At 43.6% G+C, this 22,646-nt stretch overlaps 1 protein-coding gene across 22 annotated transcripts in view; it reads left to right on the forward strand.

Moving 5' to 3' along the window:
* Nucleotides 1-22,646, forward strand: part of DLG1 (discs large MAGUK scaffold protein 1) — a 280,537-nt gene that overhangs the window by 145,064 nt on the left and 112,827 nt on the right. For 13 of the 22 annotated variants that reach the window (XM_075340530.1, XM_075340529.1, XM_075340531.1 and 10 more), the window contains one exon: nt 10,967-11,065. The exons of the other annotated variants lie outside the window; for them this stretch is intronic. In XM_075340530.1, the coding sequence (XP_075196645.1) occupies nt 10,967-11,065 (99 nt within the window). The remainder of the gene's footprint in view (nt 1-10,966; nt 11,066-22,646) is intronic. 22 annotated transcript variants of the gene reach the window in all.

The raw sequence follows: 22,646 nt of genomic DNA on the forward strand, positions 1-22,646 counted from the left end.
CCCATACAGTGAAAAAATAATATAAAAGAAACAGTATTCCATAGGAATATATCAGTGCATAGGGAGACATGCTTTTTAAAAGTAAGATGATAAAGTGTGAAAAATATTCATGAAAGGAGGCATTTAAATTGCCAAAATATACTGAACATAATATAGTTTATTGTTTGTGTTATGTAATCTGTTCCTGGAAAGAGTTTTGGCTCCTCAGATTTTGTTTTATGTGGAAGGTTTGTGTTTCTATAAGGCTATGTGCCCACGCTGCAGATTTACCGCGGATTTTGCCGCGGATTTACCGCGGATTTGCCGAAAATCTGCAGCAGCGGCACTTCCAAGCCATTTCAATGGCATTTTGGAAATGCTGTGCCCATGCTGCGGATTTTTCCGCGGCGGATTTGCCGCGGATTTTGATCCGGAAAAATCTGCAGCATGTCAATTATTGTTGCGGATTTTTCCCATGCAAGTCAATGCAAGGTGTAAAATCCGCAAGAAATCCGCAGGTCTGTTCCCACAGGCTCTTTTTACTGCAGATTTCGCAAACAAATCCGCAGGAAGTGATGTAGGATAGTTCAGGAAGAGGAAATTTCACCATTTTGTAGTGTAGAGTAGTGGCAGTGTAGTCGTGTTGTGTCCGGACTCTGGATTGCCAGCTAAAAGCAGCTAGTTACAGGCTGCTTGCTTTTAGCTGGCAAAACAGGATCCCAGGTCTTTTTTCACAATTCTTTAAAAAAAAAAAAAAAAAAAAAAAAAAAAATGTGCTCCGCTGTATTTTCACTGTCCAGCCCGATGCAAGCAAGCAACTGAGGGCTGTGCTTCTCAGCGGGATAAGGCTGAAGCATTCTCTGCCCCTCCCGCTGAGAAAAACAGTCCTCAGCTGCCCCTGAAAATGGCGGCTTCCTTGTGAAGCGCCATTCACGGGTGCTGTACCGAGGCTCATCCAGCTGCCCTGATGCATTGGCTGGCTGGGTAATATATTACGGGGTTAATGCCAGTTTTCTGCAAACTGGCACTAAGCCCGAGGTTCATAATGTCATGCCTGTGTAGACACGGCCATTATGAACCTCCGTTTGGTACTAAATAAAAGAAAACACTTTTTGAAAAATTTTATTTGAAAGAAAAACACACACACATCCCTGATTGCCATCTTTATTACTCCCAAGCCTCAGAGGTGACCCAGGACGTACAGATGCAATTCCCTATATACATTTGCAATTCCCTGCACATGAGGGTGTTTGCTATTATTACGATTATCACACCTACTATATATTGCTAGGATCTTGGAGATGGAATACCCATTAAGTCATGCTCCATTGTTTGGTTGATGCAGTCATCATACAGGAGGGCACAGATGAGTCTTCCACATAAATGAAAAAATCTGAGCCAAAACATAAGTACTCCTTCCTACCATTGCAAACAGATTTCCAATGAAGACTTTTTTTTTTTTTTTTTTTCATGTTACAGCTATAAATGTCACTTTTCTTATAGCTATTGCGATCACTTTATTTTTCCTTAGACTGCTTGGTACCATTATGTTTTCATAGTCTTGCCATTCTGGAATGTTATTTTGGGCTGTTGAACTAACTTTTTTTGTATTGTTAACCCCTTTGCGACACATGATGTACATTTGCGTCATATGTATTGTCTCTGCCTTTGATACGTGCTCGCACACAGAGCCTGCATCATTCCCTAACATAATGGCTGATTTAGGCTGTGTGCGCACATTGCGTATTTTCTTGCGTTTATGCAGCGTTTTTAACTGCAGCGTAAACTCATGCGTTCTGCGTCCCAAGCAAAGTCTATGACAATTAAGCAAATTCCATGCGCATTTTGCATTTTAAAACGCAGTGTTTTGCATGCCAAATTTTTTACTAAATCAATGCGTTCTAAAAAGCAACATGTATGTATGTATGTATGTATATATATATATATATATATATATATATATATATATATATATATATATATATATATATATATATATATATATATATATATATATATATATATATATATATATATATATATATATATATGATACATATACACACATATATATGTGTATGCATGTGTGTGTGTGTGTGTATAATATATATATATATGTGAGATATATATATATATATATATAATTATTATTATTATTATTATTATTATTATTATTATGCTATTATAATATTGCTAGCGAGTGTACCTGCCCCCATCGGTTGTGCGTCACGGGCAAATCGCTGCCTGTGGTACACAACATAGCTAACACCCATCACACATACCTGCCTAGCGACATCGCTGTGACCGGCGATCCGCCTCCTTTCTAAGGGGGCGGTTTGTTCGGCGTCACAGCGACATCACTAAGTGGCCGCCCAATAGAAGCGGAGGGGTGGAGATGAGCGGGCCGAACATCCCGCCCACCTCCTTCCTTCCTCATTGCGGTGTCACACATAGCGATTTGTGCTGCCGCAGGAACGACGAACAACCTGCGTCCTGCAACAGCAACGATATTTGAGAATCGAACGACGTGTCAACGATCAAAGATAAGTTAAGTAATTTTGATCGTTAACGGTCATTCGTGCGTTTCACACGCAACGACATCGCTAACGAGGTCGGATGTGCGTCATGAATTCCGTGACCCCAACGACATCTCGTTATCGATGTCGTTGCGTGTAAAGCGGCCTTTAGTCTGTCTGTAACAATCGCGGGTGTTAACAAAAATCTGTGGCTGTTAACCGGTTAAGTCCAGCTGTAAATCTCACAGGGGAATTTAACACGAGCAGGCAGGGAGTGGGTCACTCACTGCTCCCATCGGTGGCTGTGATATGATCACGGGACATCAATGAGTCTTCATCACAGCCAGGAGTCAGCTGATTACCTCTGTTTGTCATTACTACCCTCATGTGAATGCTGGCTGCGAGCCAGTGTTCATAGGAGATGATGATTTCAGCTACAGAGAACAATGGTGATGCACTGCTCTGTACAGGACAAGTGATCGGACGATCGCAGCTTAAAGTCCCCTAAGAGAACTAGCAAAAATAATCAAAAATAAAAAAGCTTCATGTCAACCTATTGAAATAAAATGTTAAATATACATTTTGGTGTTGATGCGTTCAGAAATATTTGATTTAACAAAATATTAAATAAATTTATCTGATTTGGTAAACAGCATAGCAAAAAAAAAACCAAAAAACAATGTACCCAAAAATAGTATCTGTAAAAACAGCGCAGGATGTAAAAAATAAGCCGCGAAACAGCCCCAGGTCTCTAAAAATAAAAATGTCACGGTTCTTGCTAAAAGCTAATTTATTTATTTATTTATTTATTTTTATTTTTATTTTATTTATTTTTTATTTATTTATTATAAACAAACTTCTGATTTTTTTTTTGATTTTTTTTTTTTTTTTTTTCACCATTGAAATGAAAAAAATCTACAGTATATAAATGTGTGGTGTCTACATGCAGTGTGTGTGTATAATGGAGTTGCACTCACCGCCCCCCCCCCCCCCCCCTGTTTTCCAGTACACTATATGGTAAAATGAATGGTGTCAGCTCTTGGAAAAAGGGGAGCAAAAAATGGTTTTAGCGTAAAGGGATTAACCGTGACCCCAATTGTCTAGCTCACATTTTCCATGTTTCCATTTTCACACTTAGTGTAAAAATTTAGTTTTTGTTTGTTTGTTTTTTTTTTTTTAATATCTATATTCTTGATACTTTCCTTTATTTCGCTTCTAAACAATATTTCTAGCTAATATTGGGTGTGGGATTTTTGTTTTTAGAAGACCACTTTTTATTTTTGTTTTGCTTTTTTTCCTTCTGGCAATCTTATTATTACAGTTTATCACAAGTGAGTACACTCATCCATATTTTGAGAATATTTTATTATATATTTTCATGGGACAACACTGAAGATTGTATAAATGTAAATTTGTGTGCCCTATAAATAGCTCAACACACAGACCTTAATGTCTAAAGCGCTGGCAACCAAAATGAGTACACCTCTAATCGAAAACGGCAATATGGTGCCCAAAGTGTCAATATTTTGTGTTGCCACCGTTATTTTCAAGCACTGCGGTAACCCACTTGGGCATGGAGTTCACTAGAGCTTCACAGGAGCCACTGGACTCCTCTTCCATCCTCCATAATGACTTCACTTAACTGGTGGATGTTGGAGACCATGCATTCCTCCATCATCAGCTTGAGAATGCCCCACAGATGCTCAATAGGGTTTAGGTGTGGAGTCATGCTTGGCCAGTCCAGCACCTTTACCCTCAGTTTCATTAGAAAGGCAGTGGTCGTCTTGGAAGTGTCTTTGAGGTTATGTTGTAATACTGCCCTGCGGCCCTGTTTCCTAAGGGAGGAGGATCATGCTCTGCTCACTATGCCACATTACATGTTGGCATTCATAGCTCCCTTAATGAGTTTTAGCTCCCCACAGCCGGAAGCACTCATGCAGCCCCAGACCATGACACTCCCACCACCATGCTTGGCTGTAGGTAAGACACATTTGTCTTTGTACTCCTCACCTGGTTTCCGCCACACACGCTTGACACCATTTGAACTAAAATAAGTTTATCTTGGCCTCATCAGACCACAGGACATGGTTCAAGTAATCAATGTCCTTGGTTTGCTTGTCTTCAGCAAACTGCGGCTTTCTTGTGTATCATCTTTAGAAGAGGCTTCCTTCTGGGACGACAGCCTTGTAGACAGTTTATGGAGTGTGTTGTGTATGGCCTGACCTCTGACAGGCTAACCCAACATGCCTTAAACCTCTGCAGCAATGCTGGCAGCACTCATACGTTCTATTTTGGAAAGACAACCTCTGGATATGACACTGAGCATGTGACTCCACTTCTTTTTTTCAACAATGGCAAGGCCTGTACAAAGTGGGAAATGTCTTGTTAAAGTGCTATATGGTCTTGCCCACCGTGCTGCAGCTCAGATTCAGGGTATTGGCAATCTTCTTATAGCCAAGGCCATCTATATGTAGAGGACCAATTCTATTTTTCAGCTCCTCACAGGTCTTTTCCATGAGGTGCCATGTTGAACTCCCAGTGACCAGTATGAGAACCGTGTATGAGAGAACACCAAATATAACACTCTTGCTCACCATTCATACCTTAGTCCTTTTAAAACTGAGTCACATGACACCGAGCGAAAATGGGTAATTGGTCACAATTTGCCCATTTTCCCTTCACTGTATTTGTTGCCAGCTGTTTTGGCATTAACTGTTTGAGGAGTTCTTTAGAGGACACCAAACTTACACAAGTTCTACACTGACTACTCTTTACATTGTATCAAAGTATCATATGTTCAGCGCTGTCCCATGAAAAGATACAATAAAATATTTACAAAAATGTGAGGTACTGTACTTTTTGCTATTCAACATAATCTGTTATTTTGTTACAACTTTTTTACTAATGAGCTAGAACTGTTGGCTATAAGGGATATTGTAATTCCTTCAGAAATTAGGCGCTATCATAGTGTAAATATATGTCCCAGTGATATAACTTATTTCCTTAATTTGTTTTCCATATTTTACATGTACTTTTGGTATATTTTTAAGTTCTTCCTTATGTATAATAACCAGGTTCTCAGTATAACAATGGTGACATTTTATATTTTAAATATTAAGTAAATTGTTAAATGTGTAGGAACTTGCATCACTTCATAACCAAAGTTTTATAACTTAGGGGTACTCTGCACGCTGCGACATCACTAGCCGATGCTAGCGATGCCGAGCGCGATAGTACCCGCCCCCGTCGCACATGCGATATCTTGTGATAGCTGCCGAAGCGAACATTATCGCTACTGCAGCTTCACATGCACTTACCTGCCCTGCGATGTCACTCTGGCCGGCGACCCGCCTCCTTCCTAAGGGGGCGGGTCATGCGGCGTCACAGCGACGTAAGACTGCAGGCGGCCAATAGAAGCGGAGGGGCGGAGATGAGCGGAACGTAAACATCCCGCCCCCACCTCCTTCCTTCCGTATAGCCGGTGGAGGCAGGTAAGGACATGTTCCTCGCTCCTGCGGCTTCACACACAGCGATTTGTGCTGCCGCAGGAACGAGGAACAACATCATATCTCCTATTGGTGCGACATTATGAAAATGACTGACGCTGCACAGATCACCGATTTACAACGCTTTTGCGATCGTTTATCGGCGCATCTAGGCTTTACACGTTGCGACGTAGTTACCGGCGCCGGATGTGAGTCACTTTCGATTTGACCCCGACGATATCGCAGTAGCGATGACGCAACGTGCAAAGTACCCCTTAGGGTGACTTTATATCCCATTGCGGTCCCTCAATAATATACTTTTCCCTGTAACGTAAAGATATTCTGTATCAAAATGAAATGCAAACAATTTAGACTAAGTTCACACAGGGCATCTTTTGCTGCGTTTTTGAAGTTACAAAGATGCTCCAAAATGCATGCATTTCCTTCTCCCAGCAAAGTCTGAGATTTCTATTTTGCTGTCCACACTGGGCATCTTTTGTTAGCTGCGTTTTTAAAGATGCAGCATGTCAATTCTTTATGCGTTTTTCCAGTGTTTTTGAGCCCTTCCAGTCAATAGATTTGACTTAAATAAGCGCTTTGGGCAAAACGCAGTAAAAATGCGTCAAAAACTCATTGCGGTTTTTTTATGCGGTTTTGGTGCGGTTTTTTTTGGCCCGAAAGCTGCATATTTGTGGTAAAATTAAAAAAAAAAAAAAAAAAAAAAAAAAAAATCCCACGTGGAACGTACGCTTAAAAGGAACTTCATTAATTGATCTGGATTGAATGTTTCGCCTTATTTTTATATATAACTAGAAGGTGGCCCGATTCTAACCTGTCGAGTAGTCTATAATGTGTATGTAGGTTAGCAGATTGAATAACGTAATGAATGGACTGGATGGGTTAGGTTTAATTTAGTATTCTAAAGCTGGCTTTACATGCAACGACATCACTAGCGAGATGTCGTTGGGGGTCACTGAATTCGTGACGCACATCCGGCGTCGTTGGCGACGTGGTTGCGTGTGAAACGCAGGAACGACTGTTAACGATCAAAATTATTTACCTGATCGTTGACACGTCGTTCTTATCCCGATTATCGTTGCTTTTGCAGGACGCAGGTTGTTCGTCGTTCCTGTGGCAGCACACATCGCTATGTGGGACACCGCAGGAACGAGGAACATCACCGTACCTGTGGCCGCCGGCAATGAGGAAGGAAGGAGGTGGGCGGGATGTTCGGCCCACTCATCTCTGCTCCTCCGCTTCTATTGGATGGCTGCTTAGTGACGCCGCTGTGACGCCGAACGAACCGCCCCCAGCGATGTCGCTAGGCAGATAAGTATGTGTGACGGGTGTAAGCAATGTTGTGCGCCACAGGCAGCGATTTGCCCCTGACACACAACTGACTGGGGCGGGTGTTTTCACCAGCGACATCGCTAGTGATGTCGCTGTGTGTAGAGCCCGCTTTTATAATTGTTTATTGGTTTTAAAATGACAAACAGAAGGAAGTTTTAATAGAGGAGTCTAATGTTTAATGATGTCCATGGCTTGTAATGAAAGAAGGCCATGAACAGTGTAAAGTTAAGTAAAAATATGCTGATGCTGGTATGTGCAACCATCATGGTGCAGCCACCATCCTGACATGTGCCCCCATCGTGTGGGGTAATGTGTGCGGTGGGTGGAGCCGAGCGGGGCCATGGCGCTGAGGACGTCGGTGCTGGGGACAGGTGACTTATCCAGGTGTGTGTGTGTGTGTGTGTGTGTGTGTTTGGGCACTTTCACACTTGCGTTCAGCGCAATCCGCCGCTATGGAGAATAGCGCAGTCTGTTAACGCAGTGCGCTATTCTCCATAGACTTGTATTAACGATTCACTGTAAGGCAAGTGTCTGCGTTGCATCCGCTGGACGACGCTGTGTCATTATTTTGACGCAGCGTCGGGCGGAGGGAACGCTGCATGTAGCGTTTTCTGGGTCGTTAAAATATTGCACCTTGACTGATTCTGTTAGAATCCGCCAAGGTGTCTAATGATAGTGCATTGCGGCGGAATCTGCCCCCATAGACAAAGTGGTGGAATCCGCTGACTGATCCCGTCACGTTCTACTGCGCATGCTCAGCATGTCCATCAGAACGATGGCAAGTAGATGGCCAATGGAATGAACTGATGGTAGTCTTTCCACTGTACTTCATTCAGGTCTCCTATTAAACTAAAGGAAATAATCTTTCAAATACAAAAGTAAACCAGTCAATATATGGAAATGCTGTAATATGTCATAGGTGTAAATATAGTAGTGATAATGTGCAAACTTGGACAATCACTGTTTTTCTGAGCTAGGAGAGCTCGATCATGCTTAATCCTTTGCCATTATGCAGAGATTTGTTAAATTATCCTTCATTTAACCATTTTCTCAGAATGTAGTAAGAAGTCTAATTTACTAGAAATATTGTGCCTGGGTATGAAAAACAAGAAGGTTTAAATTAGCGTATAGAATCTCCTTGTTATGGATGTCAGTATTGTGTCAGGAGCACAGACTTCAATGTGATCTAGTAGTGATCTAGTAGTGTATGACATGTTGTTGTGCCTGGATATCCACTTTCAATCTTAAAGGGAACCTGTCAGCAGAAATTTCCCCTAAAACCTAAAAGCTTCCCCCTCTGCAGCTCCTGGGCTGCATTCTAGAAAGGTCCCTGTTATTATTGTGCCCCCTTTCTGACCAAAATACAGAGTTTATAAAGTCTTACCTTTTTGTATGCAGATTCTGTAAATGTGACACGGGGGCGGGCTGCCTGGCGTCCGTTATTCTGCCTCCTGCTGCTTTAGGCCGTCCCCCATCACTCCTTTCCATAGCTGTGGACGCCGCCCAGTGCTCCACAGGTCCCCGCGCATGCCCAGTGCTCATCTCTCGTGGATGAGCACTGTGCCCAGTGTCACCGCTGGTGACGTGCGCGCAGGCTTTAGATTATGGGCGGTGCTCTGATGTTTATTACCAAGCAACCGCCCATAATCGCGGGACCACGCTTTGCCCCTCGGCGTCCTTCGTTCTGCGCAAGCGCGGTGCTGCTGACCCCACGTCACCTCCTTCCCATCTATTTCCTGCCTCAGGGCAAGATGGGAAGGAGGTGACGTGGGGTCAGCAGCACCGCGCTTGCGCAGAACGAAGGACGCAGAGGGGGAAAGCGCGGTCCCGCGATTATGGGCGGTTGCTTGGTAATAAACATCACAGCACCGCCCATAATCTAAAGCCTGCGCGCACGTCACCAGCGGTGACACTGGGCACAGTGCTCATCCACGAGAGATGAGCACTGGGCATGCGCGGGGACCTGTGGAGCACTGGGCGGCGTCCACAGCTATGGAAAGGAGTGATGGGGGACGGCCTAAAGCGGCAGGAGGCAGAATAACGGACGCCAGGCAGCCCGCCCCTGTGTCACATTTACAGAATCTGCATACAAAAAGGTAAGACTTTATAAACTCTCTATTTTGGTCAGAAAGGGGGCACAATAATAACAGGGACCTTTCTAGAATGCAGCCCAGGAGCTGCAGAGGGGGAAGCTTTTAGGTTTTAGGGGAAATTTCTGCTGACAGGTTCCCTTTAAAGTGAACCTGTCAGATCCAATATGCACCCAGAGCCACGAGCAGTTCTGGGTGTATATTGCTAATCCCTGCCTAACCGTCCCTGTATACACTAGCATAGATAAAGAGATCTTTAGAATAGTTATTATAAAATATTTTATGATATGCTAATGAGCGCAGGGACTGTTTCGCAGGGGCTGTGCTCATTCCGCCCTCTTAGCATGCCCACAGGAGCGTGCTAACAATATTCAATGCCCATTGCTGGGACTTCTGACCCTAAGCCCGGCATTCTGAAGCAGTGACTGATGCATGTATGCGCGTTACCGCTGATGACGTTGGGCAATGGGCATTGAATAGCATGTTAGTACGCCCCTGTGGGTGTGCTAATGAAAATTTATAGTATGCACTCACTCTTAATAGAGTAGCTCAGAGGTGCTAGTATAGGGGGCGTAGTCCCTGTAAAACTTATATAGTAATAATAGTGCAGGCACTCTTTACAGGCATACAATAGTGAGACAGAAATGTTTGAATGCATAAATAAGGTGAAATTTTATTTTAGGATAGAATAGCGACAATTGAAATATATCACATTTCCGTCCTCCTGGACCTTGGTCACAAAAATGGCTAATGTTGCATTTGTGAGTAACCACATGAAAGATAGAATTTCTGCTTGTCCCTTCTTGTGTATGATCACCAAAGTTAGACCAGGGCACGGATTGCATGAAAGGAGCAAAAGAAAACAAAACAGTAGAAAAGAGGTGGAATTTCACCATCCCGATTGCAGACGTAGTCGTCCTGCTTTCTGCATATGCTGATCCTCTGGAGCTATGGCTGTGTGTGCTACCATGCTAAGAGCGCATTAAACACCCTTGCGACTAGTCCCTGCGCTCATTAGTATATCATAAAGGATCTTTATAAATACTATTTCTGCTACTTTCATACTTTGCAGCGAGAACTGTTCGTGGGTCTTGGTGAATATTGCACCTGACGGGTTCACGTATAAGATTTTAATGCAGCGGGTATTTGATGCACGTCATATGTTCAGTGAGGTCACGTGATTTTACATGATCTACCCTTGACCTACTGAATCTTTTTCAAACTTGGCAAGCATTCATCTCCAGATTATTAGATTTGACTCCAAAGATAACTAACAAATTTAGAAACAATAAACACACATACACCTTCACAAACTGGCTTTACGGTATGTACAAATGGTGGCACTGAAATAATTTGTAGCAGTTTATGAATTGATGTTAGCTAATAAATTAAAGATACATTTTAAATGCACCAATATGATAAGCTGTTGCATATTTTGCAGTGCATATAAGTTTGTAAAGTTCCCATTCTTCATTTGATCGTTCTTATGTGCAATCTCCTCCGTTTTCTTTATTTTGTGGGTTGAATATGTTTCTTTTCTTTTTAGTCCACAGACGCTGGTGCTCCTTGCCCTCCCATTGTCCCTGTGATCCCTGTTATACCAGTCCCTGCTGAGAACAATGTCATTCCATCTTCCACTCCACAGGTCTTTTTTTCCCCTGTTTTCTATTTAAGTTGTGTGTTTTGTTGCTTTATTATTCCATATTCCATATTGTCCATTAATATTCCATATTTCTGTTGTATGTTACAATAACATTTACCACTTCCATTCCATATAATAATTGGCCATGTTTTTATATTAGTACTATTTTAGTAGCTGATATTAGATACGTGTACACGTTATGGGTTGTTGTTGTTGTTGTTGTTTTTTTTTTTATTTTTTTTTATTGCGTTTTTTAATTCAAATTTGTTCCAAAACTTCAATCTTGATGCCAGCAAAGTCAATGAGAATCCTGAATTATAAAGCATACATTGAGTATTTTCTCCTTGCAGCTTTTTTGCAGAGTTTTATAAATCTGCTGCATGTCAATTCTTGCAGCTTTTTTGCATCAGATTTCACCCATTCTAATGAATGGGAAAGTTCTGCACCAAAAACAAATGTTTTTGCTGGTGTGTTATTCCTGCCAAGAGCTGGAGAAACTGCAGAAATTTCTCTAACAAATCCTAAACTTGTGCACGTACTCATAACCTTATAGTGCCATTATCTTGGGGTTTACTTATGGACAATTATTTCTCTGACACATTTGATTTGGTAAAAACTTGCATGTTGAATGAATCAGTAATGTTCTTGGACCTATTACACAGTGCAGTTCCTATTTTATTCTTCATAGAAACTTGAATATATTGTCACCTGAGTGTTACCAGTTGGTGTGTCCGAACACAACCTGACACTGTCCGATGCAGCAGTTGGTGTGTCCGAACACAGCCTGACACTGTCCGATGCAACAGTTGGCGTGTCCGAACACAGCCTGACACTGTCCGATGCAGCAGTTGGTGTGTCCGAACACAGCCTGACACTGTCCAATGCAACAGTTGGTGTGTCCGAACACAGCCTGACACTGTCCGATGCAACAGTTGGTGTGTCTGAACACAGCCTGACACTGTCCGATGCAGCAGTTGGTGTGTCTGAACACAGCCTGACACTGTCCGATGCAGCAGTTGGTGTGTCCAAACACAGCCTGACACTGTCCGATGCAGCAGTTGGTGTGTCCGAACACAGCCTGACACTGTCCGATGCAGCAGTTGGTGTGTCCGAACACAGCCTGACACTGTCCGATGCAGCAGTTGGTGTGTCCGAACACAGCCTGACACTGTCCGATGCAGCAGTTGGTGTGTCCGAACACAGCCTGACACTGTCCGATGCAGCAGTTTGTGTGTCCGAACACAGACGGACACTATCCGATGCATGCTGAAAGTATCAGACTGTGGAGGAACACAAACTTTTAACAAGGAGAATGGTAAGAGCCAGTTGTCAATATATTTTTACATTTCTAGCTGGAAAACTGAAGGACTGGCACAACATAATCGCCTAGCATTGTTATTTTTAAGGAACACAATGTGGAGACACGGGTCTCAGTGGGCGCTCTCGTCCGCTGAAACCGGCCGCCTTTAGAAAGACAGCGTGGCTCAGGGCTCATCCCAACTGAACGCCGACCTTCTTAACCGTGGGCGGAACACTACTCAGACAACACAGGGTGAGGGAACTACAATAATTAGACTTTATTGGATCCCCAAAATATTAACGGCACATAACCAGCAAAACACACAAATGTAACAGGCAATAGAGTCTCACCCTTCTGCTGGCTCACCAGGGATTTAGAATGCCCATGACTCAGATGTTCCAGGGCTAATTACTCCAATCCAGCAGCACCCCGCTTTCGGCGGGCACCCACCGTGACTGGAATAACGCCAGATTTAGGAAGCTGGCTGAGGTCTGCAAAGTCTGTACCAGTTGACCAATTTGTCCCAACCTGGGTTTCCTCCTTAAGTAGTCTCTGGTATGATGATATAATCCTGGCAGCTGGAGTCGAAATCCCTAGACTGTGGATATGGTCTCCAATCGGAACCAAAGTCCCTAGATTGAAGCCACAAGGTATCCTGATCCTCTAGCCAGCTCCTAAGAGCTTAGGCTGGATCATGCACATCCATCAACAACAACAACCTGGTGACTTAAAGAAATCCCTTTTATAGCCATAACCTTCCCTTAGGATAAACTGTGCCCTTATCGGATTGGTTGTACAAGATTGCTTCTCTTATTGGATGAATTTCAAGCTGCATGGATAATGTTCATTTAAATGATGTGCATAGAAAGACTGAGGATATCTACATGAAATCTGCAAGTCACAGACTAGACAATGGCTACTAAGGTAATTACATTAGCAATACACAACTACATTACAATGATTACTGGAAGGGTCTGGAGAAACAATAGCAAAACAAACAAAACAAAAACAAAAGCAAACATGAGTTACTACACAAAAGAACAATACAGAAAAAACAAAAAGCAGCACCAAATGTGCACTACAGCACTACACATTCCAAACTGTACTTATTTTAAAAATTTTGAGATTTTTGGCAAAAAATTGCAATTTCTTGAGCTGCTTCGCCACGTCACGGCAAATCTCATTTGAAGCAGTCCTACACTAAAATATTTTTATAAAATGTGCCATACGGCCTCACATATGAATAGTAGAACTGCTCTTAGCAGCACTCACCTGGTCTATTTCAATCCCGTATCCATGACTGAGTCATGGCTGTGGGCGGGACAGGTCCAAGCAAATGCTGCATGAAGTAAATAGCCTGTGGACAAAGCCTGATGACTTAATGTGAACAGTCACCAACCGCCAAAATCTAGACAGATGGAATACATCCCAAATTGGGGTGCAAAGCAAGGTGGAGGTCAACCACCGACCAATTCAATGAAGAAAAAACAACGTCTGGCTGAATGTTAAGAAACTTTAACCCATGAGAGTCCATGTCGTCACACACAAGTTTGTATTAAAATAAATATTAGAGCTGACTGCTCCTCTTAAAATTTTAACCCAATGATGGTCCACTGCGAAACAAAAGAAATCTGTTTCTTTTCCCACTCCTCAGATATTTCTTCTATCCCCCACCCCTTCCTCTTGAACTTGTCATCCCCCAGTAGGGAGAAAAACAATCAAACCCCAGCTCATATCTGTATTGTTCATACAATATAGACTGCAAGGTCACTGTGGTGTCATTTGGCACAACCCAGGTAACTCGGGAACAACGATTGTGGCGAGCTTTCTAACAAGTCTCTTACCTCATATGAGAGTTTTATTTACACCCGGATAGCACAGGACCACTGTATAATGTCATGTTGCTATTGTTTGTCTGAGTGGTAACAAATGAAGAGCAGGAATTCTCTCTGTGTACAGAGCTCTGTATAGGAGAGATCATAGCAGTTATCCTACCATCAGCTCAGACTTTGGGTATGAGCGCACGTTGCATTCTGTGCAGTGCGGAAAAGAACGCACCCTCTGGCAGACTGGACAAATGTAAACACTGCGTTTGTTAAAAAAAAAAAAAAATGCATTTTCCATGCATTTTTGACAGTGCGTTCCCCCGGCAATTCAGCTCTGTTACATGCTCTCTCACAGCAGACAGTCGCGCGATGAGAATGAACTTCACCCGACTTCATTGTCATCCCCCGGCTCTGTCTGTGTGCCGCGTCCTGATTAGCGGTCACCCGTGAAGGACTCACCGGTGACCGCTAATCCCCTGAGTGACTGAAGTGAGTAGCGCGATCAGCGGTGCCATCACTCAGGTTACCCACGGCCACAGCTGGAGTCTTCCATCTGAGAGCGGTAGCTGCGGGTAACCTGAGTGACTGCAGCGCTGATCGCTTCAGTCACTCGGGTGACTTGCGGTCACAGTTGGATATTGAAAAATATTAAGTCTTTTAATAAATTCACTAATCCTCCATTTGGAAAAACTAAAAAAAATATACAACTTATAGTGCACAAAACCAAGGCCATAGACAGCTATTCAAAGCTTTTTTTGCGTTCACAACACTAAATAGTTGCTGGACTACCATATTTTTAGTTTTATAAGATGCACTGGATTATAATATGTACCCCAAATATAGAAATAAAGAAGGTAAAAAAAAACCCCAAAACATTTTGGGGAGGAAAAGTGTCTTATAATCCGAAAAATATGGTATATATAAAAGAAGGTTATATAGGTGGTTTTGCCTCTAGTGTCTGTAGTTGCTCCTTTTATGGGTCAACGAGTTCGGGCTCTTGTGATGAGGTTCAATTTAGTGATTGGGTAGGATTGTCAGGGTCAAAATGCGGATATAAATAGACAAATAGTCCCATCAGAGATTAGTGTGGTGTTTTTGCCGAGAATTCCTGCGTGCTGCGATGGTGGTAAGTGAGCAGGGCACTCTTGAGGGTAGTGTCTGTACTCTGATGAAGAGAAACAGAGTTTTTCCTCTTGGCCACTGTACCTTCAGCAAAGTGACCCTACGATTGTATTCATAATTGCCAGGAACAGTATCTGCTCCAGCAGATTGCTGTCAGACCAGATTTCCGCTTTTGGGGGCTTCTGACTCCCCACTATTCTCAGAATCTGAAACAAGAGAAATGCGACTCTTCAAGCAACACATTGAAGATAGGAGACCTTTATTAAACATAATGTCCTTTTATTAAGCTAACCTCTTATTGAGCGAGGTCAACAATTGTTAGGTCCTTGACAACTCTCTTAATTTATGGGACACAAGCTGGCAGCATGTATTAGGCACTAAAAGGCAATATTTGCAATTTTCACTCCACAACATCCACTGCGCACTAACTTCTGGAAAACACCAATGGGGTAAAAATTTTCACTACACCCATATATGATTTCCCTGTGTGTAGTATGCAAAATGAACTCCCTTTTTGGGAATTTGTGCTGTTTTGACAGAATAGGGCTGTTTGAGTGGCGCCCAGGTATTACTTCAGGAAACTGTACCCTAAAAGCCAAATGGTGCTCATTCTCTTCTCTGGGTGTGCCCAAACAAATGTATGACCACGTATATTCTCATAGGCATACTTGGTAGAAATAGGGTATGTTTTTTGTTATTAGCTGTAGTAAAGATGAAACCTCTTAGGGCGGCTTTGCACACTACGACATCGCAGGTGCGATGTCTGTGGGGTCAAATTGAAAGTGACGCACATCCGGGATCGCATGCGACATCGTAGTGTGTAAAGCCTAGATGATACGATTTACGAGCGCAAAATCGTCGTAATCGTATCATCGCTGCAGCGTCGGCGTAATCCATAATTACGCTGACGCGACGGTCCGATGTGGTTCCTCGTTCCTGCGGCAGCACACATCGCAGTGTGTGAAGTCGCAGGAGCGAGGAACATCTCCTACCGGCGTCACCGCGGCTTCCGTAGGATATGCGGAAGGAAGGAGGTGGGCAGGATGATTACATCCTGCTCATCTCCGCCCCTCCGCCGCTATTGGTCGCCTGCCGTGTGACGTCTCTATGATGCCGCACGACCCGCCCCCTTAGGAAGGAGGCGGGGCGACGGCCAGAGCGACGGTCGCAGGGCGGGTGAGTGCGTGTGAAGCTGGCGTAGCGATAATTTTCGCTACGCCAGCTATCACACGATATCGTACCTGCAACGGGGGCGGGGACTATCGCGTGCGACATCGCAGCATCGGCTTGCGATGTCGCAACGTGCAAAGCCCGCCTAAATCTATATTTACTTATTTTCCATATGTAATTTTTTGTTTTCACACAGCCCAATGGTAAAGAAATCCGTGAAACATACTCGGTACACTCCTACATTAAATCCCTGGGGTGTGTAGTTTCCAAAATATGGTTAGTGTGGAGGTTTTTTTTTGCAGTTTTGACACCTCAGGTGCTCTACAATTGGCACACAAACTGTATTACTGCCATATTTGTGCTTCAAAAACTAAGGCTATGTGCGCACTAGAAAAGTGATTTTTCTCAAGAAAATTTTCTTGAGAAACTTCTGGGAGTTGAAGATTATCGCACCTGCGGTAAAAAAACGCACCAAAACCGCGGGAAAAACGCATTTGTTTTTGCCGCGTTTTTTCCGCAGGTTGGTCCCTGCGGTTTTTTTTTTTTTTTGCTGAACTGCAATAAATATAGATAATCGATAGACAGATAATGGATAGAGGGAAAAATGGATAGATGAATAGATAGATGAGAAAGACCTATATAATGTCCCACCCCCTGCATATTCTAAGCTGGCACCCTCCTTTAGGGACTTTCATGTGGCACTAAAGGGTGCCTAGCCTTGTATTTAGCCAAAATATAAATAAATAATTAAAAAAAAATGACGTGAGGTCCCCCCATCTTTTGTAGCCAGCTAGGGTAAAGCAGACGGCTGCAGACCACAGCTGGCAGCTTCACCTTGGATGGTAATCCAAAACAAAGGGCACCCCATGCTGTTATTTTACATTAAATAAATAATTTAAAACAAAAAACGTGGGGTCCCCCCCAAATTGGATCACCAGCCCAAGGTAAAGCGGACAGCTGGGGTCTGATATTCTCAGACTAGGGAGGTCCACTGTTATTGGACACTCCCCAGCCTAAAAAATAGCAGGCTGCAGCCGCTCCAGAAGTGGCGCATACATTAGACGTTCCAATCCTGGCGCTTTGCCCCAGCTCATCCCGTTGCCCTGGTGCGGTGGCAAACGGGGTAATATATGGGGTTGATGCCAGATGTGTAATGTCACCTGGCATCAAGCCCTGGGGTTAGTGATGTCACACGTTTATCAGATACCCGACATCACCAACCCAGTCAGTAAGAAATAAAAAATAGACAACAAAAAAAGTTTTATTTGAAAAAAATACTCCCCACATTCCCTCCTTCACCAATTTATTGACAAGAACAATCAAATCCGGGTCCGGCGTAATCCAATAACTGGGGGGGGGGCCCCCACGATGATCCATACCATAGTCACTGTCCCAGTCAATGAAGAACAGAAGGGCAGACACTGACACACTGCAGGGCAGGCAGCCGCGGGGCCAGAGCGGGACACAGACTGCACGGGCACCTGGGGGTCACACGGAAGTGCTTCTGTGCGGTGTCAAGGGAGTGTGCAAAACCGCAGGCAGCGATGAACATTACCGCAGGTAAATCGTGGCTATACTACACATCATTTGCTACCGGGGGTATACCCCCGGAATTTCGCGATTACATTACAGTGAATGGAGTGAAATACCGGGGGTATACCGCAGGTACCTGCGGAAAAGAAGTGACATGCACATTTTCTCAAGACATTTTCAAGAAAATCTTCAGAAAGAATTTTCTTGAGAAAAAAACGCAGTGTGCGCACAGCTATTTTTTTTTTTTTCCCATAGGTTTTGCTGGGAAATGTCTGCAGTAAGATCACAAGCATTTCTCAAATTTCTGCAGCAAAACCGCGGGTAAAAACGCCTAGTGCGCACAGGGCCTAATAGTGATTCTTCCCTTTCGATGTCCGCAGTGTGCACGGTTTCTAGTCACACAATGAGGATTACCATGCTTGGGAGATGCTGCTATTTAAATTTGGGGGTCTATTTCCTCCTATTCTTTGTAAAAATGAACAATTTGGGGCTCAAACAACATTTTAGCAGAAAAAAATATATATATATATTTTTTTTTTGTTTTTCATGACCCAGCATTCTAAAATTTTATGAAACACCCGTGTGTTCAAAATGCTCACTGCACCGCTAGATACATTTCTGGAGTGTAGTATCTGAAATGGTCACTTTGATGGATTTCTGAGAGCTTTTGAAGTAGGTCCTCCAAACTATTAAAGGCAGATCTGCAATACAAAAGCCGAATAGTGTTTTTTTTTTTTTAGTTTTTTTTTCTCTTCTGAGCGTTTCCGTGTTTCAAAACAGTAGTTTGCAACCACTTATAGGATATTGCTACGTTTGGGAGAAAAAGCTGTCTCAGAAGTACTGAGATTGGAAAAATCATTCGAAAGCTACCACGCCATCAGAATTGAAAACTAGGGCTGTCGGGAAGGTGACAACAGGCTTCAGTGGTAGAATGGTCCTGCCACAGGACTTAGGATGAGAAGTCAAACCAGAAACACTATTTGCAGACACTTTTTTGTGGTATTTACCCCCCAATCTCATCCATGCAAAGGAAAACTATGAGTTGATGAGAAGCCTCTGACAGAAGGTCCAGGGGGTAAAGATTTTGATTCTTCCTTTTTGTGAAGATGTTGTTCATGCATGCGAGCATCTTGACAGTTGTCAGCTCTTGTTTTATGACATGTATTCTAAGGAGTAAAATTTGCATAGGGAGACTTAAAGACAGCACAGTATCCCCCCCCCCCCATCCAATTTAAATAATTCCGATTTAGATTCCAAGGGGAGCATTGGACGGCCGGTTACTTTTAATTTTTACATTTTGAATCCACACCGCGTCAGTCAATTAAAATGCCAGGGTGCGCCATATGCAGCGCTGTGAGCGGTAACTGTAGCTGCTCTGGACGGCCTCTGACTCAGTCTGGCGCACCCAGGAGGAATATAGTTCATTTTCTCCTGGTAGCCGCACTTTTCAGTAAGGTGGCCGGACAGCATTGTAACGCCATTAACCTTCAGATTATCTGCAGGTTAATAGCATTTGGGGACATGACTGGTTTCCTTTTAATTCCTGTAAAACACCATTACACTAGGGTTGTTTTCAATGTCTCCGTTTTTTAAGTGGAGGTGTTTCTAATATATTAAGCTCCTCAAAGCCATGTCTCCCAACAACGGTCTCCCAACATCCTAATAATAAAGGATTATAAAACGACGCATTGTCATGTAGACGTAAGTTAAAGACGACCAGTCTTCATGTTTTTGCTATGTAATCCGAGAGCAGCATGATGTAGACTCTAGTGATAATCCACTAAATTATTTTTAATATTGCTTTGTTTTTCCTCCATATTTTCAGTAAATTTCAGTTTGGTTTTTTTGTGTGTTTTAAATACGGTACATGTTGGCCAATTTTTACAACTTTCATAAATGTCACAAATTATCTGTAGAAGTAATAGCTATTCAAGATTGTTACTGCACACGTTAGGGTTGAAAAAATGGGGTCAAAACTGTTCATGCATGACAAGAAACAAGTAAACTGAGAAATATTGGCTGATCCTGCCATTTTTGTAAGGATTGGCAGACTAAAGTGTAATTTGGGTCTCCTTACTGCATCATTTAGGGGGAAAAAGCAAGAAATGGTAATGACCAAAGGTGCATTTCTTTCAATGGTAAGATAAAATGCTGATTTTCAATTTTTTTTTTTTTTTTTTTTTTTTTTTTTTTTTTATAGCTGGCACTGAAGTCCTACGAATGTGCATAGACATAATGTAAACATAACTTTCTACTGGCCTCCATGGGATCTCACTGCATATAATTACCATATTTTTCGGACTATAAGACGCAACGGACCATAAGAGGCACCCTGTTTGTAGGGGAGGAAAATAATATTTTAAGCAAAAAATGTGGTTATGACACACTGTTATGGGGCGAGGATCTGCTGCTGACACTGTTATGGGGTAATGTCCCCAAATTCTCTACTAAGGTGCCTCATCCTGGTAATAATCCTCCTGCCTTGTATATGATCCCCGTTCTTGTATGTATGTCCACCATCCATCCTGGTATGTGCCCACATCCTGATATGTGCCCCAATCCTGCTATATACCCCCATCCTGGTATATGGCCCGCATCCTGTGGCACACAAAAAATAAACGTTTATACTCCCCTTTCCTCACTCCACTCAGCATCGCTTGTCTTCCTGTCTGTGCCAGCAGCAGCGCCGCTGACCTTTGTGGAGCCGTGCGCACAGGGATGACGTCATTGCTGTGCGCACCGCTCTCCACACACATCAGTGGGCAGGCAGACAGGAGGTCATCGCGATGCTGCAGGGATCGGTGGCCGGTGAGTATACCGTATTTATTCACTGCCCCCCACGCTGATGATGCGCGGGGAGCAGTGAATACAGCCGCACATGATTACTCCAGGCTGTAGGAGCCAGGGATGATCACGCGCGCTGGCTGTTTAGTATGCGCGCACCCTTGCCCATGATCCCGCCCACCTCCCGGCGTTGGGATGCAGTGCAAGTGAAAAGAGATAATGAGCAGGCCCACGTGGTCACGGTAGGTGCTGCTACAGCCTGCTCCTGCCTATGATGACCCACTTCACCACCACCGCACCCCCCTTCGTGTAGCCATCAGACTAGAAGTCGCACCCCCCACTTTCCCCAAAGATTTTGGGGGAAACAAAGTGCGTCTTATAGTCTGAAAAATACGGTAGACAAATGGTAAAATTTGGATTTTTAAAAGAAAGTTTAAAAAAAATATCCAACATCAGGAAAGTTGTCAATAAATGAATATTCTGCCTTCGAACCCCCTGCACGTCCTGTGCAGACGCTGCGGTGCTATCTGTCGGTCTGTGCTTCCCTGAATGCAGTCACTGGCCCCCGTATTGGTACTGGCACATGCCAAGAGACCAGTTATTAGCTAACTGGTGGCACTTTCAATACAGGCATTCTAAAATTACAAGTGAAAACTAGAATGGCAGTACTGCTGTAAGTGGCGGTCAGTGGCCCAGCATTTGTCACTTACTCGGAGTACAGACTGACACGCTCCTACAATTTACACTCCTAGAATGGCACTGCTGGCTGTAGCCTTACAGCACCCCCGAGCTCTATGCCGGTTATTTTATCTACCCTCAGGCAAACAAAGGCATTTAATGGAGTTTTAAATGGAAACTGAAAACGCAAACCTAAAAAAAAAATGCATTTCTTGAATCTATATTTATCCTGATTTTAACATTGTCAAGGTTTCTTTTTTTTTTTTTTTCCTTCCCTGTAAGAATTCATGCAGCCATTATTTCACGCTCTGCATTCTCTGCAGCCGCCATGTTGGAAGCTTTGTGTTCTATGGCTACAAGACGACTTTTGTTACTCGATGGTAATTCTCAGAAAAGTTGCTCAAAATAAAAACTCAACTGCAACTATTGTAGAACTTTGATTCTACTGTAAAATAAAACTGCCGCTCATTAGGGTCATAACATTCACTCCTTTCCTGCTCACCGTTGGCTGTGATTGGTTGCAGGCAGACCCGCCCCCACGCTGAGTGACAGCTGTCCGACTACAGCCAATCACAGACTCCGGTGACTGGGTCTACATCGTACAGTAAATAAATAAATAATTAAAAAAACTATATGCGGTCTCGCGGTCACTTCAGCAGTGGCCTATGTGGTCACAAGTGGAGGACTGCCGCTGTATACTCACCTTTCCTCACTCCACGCACCATCGCTCGTCTTCCTGTCTGTGTCTGCAGCAGTGCCGCTGACCTGTGTAGAGCCGTGCGCACAGCAATGACGACATCGCTGTGCGCATCGCTCTCCACACACATCAGCGGGCAGGCAGACAGGAGGACATCACGATGCTGCAGGGATCGGTGGCCGGTGAGTATACTTATTCACTGTCCGTCGCGCTGATGATGATACGCGGGGGGCAATGAATATAGCCACACATTTTCACTCCAAGCTGTAGGAGCCAGGGATGATCACGTGGGCCGGCTATTTAGTATGCGCGCACCCCCCGCCCATCATCCCGTCCTCCTTTCAGCGCCACTAAAGGGCTGAGAGATGAAGAGCGTCGAGATGCAGTGCATATGAAATGAGGCTAATGAACAGGCCCACGTGGTCACGGTAGGTGCTGTTACAGCCTGCTCCTGCCTCTGATGACCCGCTCCAC

The sequence above is a fragment of the Anomaloglossus baeobatrachus genome, chromosome 3, assembly GCF_048569485.1.
Source record: "Anomaloglossus baeobatrachus isolate aAnoBae1 chromosome 3, aAnoBae1.hap1, whole genome shotgun sequence".
In the NCBI taxonomy this organism is placed as follows: domain Eukaryota; kingdom Metazoa; phylum Chordata; class Amphibia; order Anura; family Aromobatidae; genus Anomaloglossus; species Anomaloglossus baeobatrachus.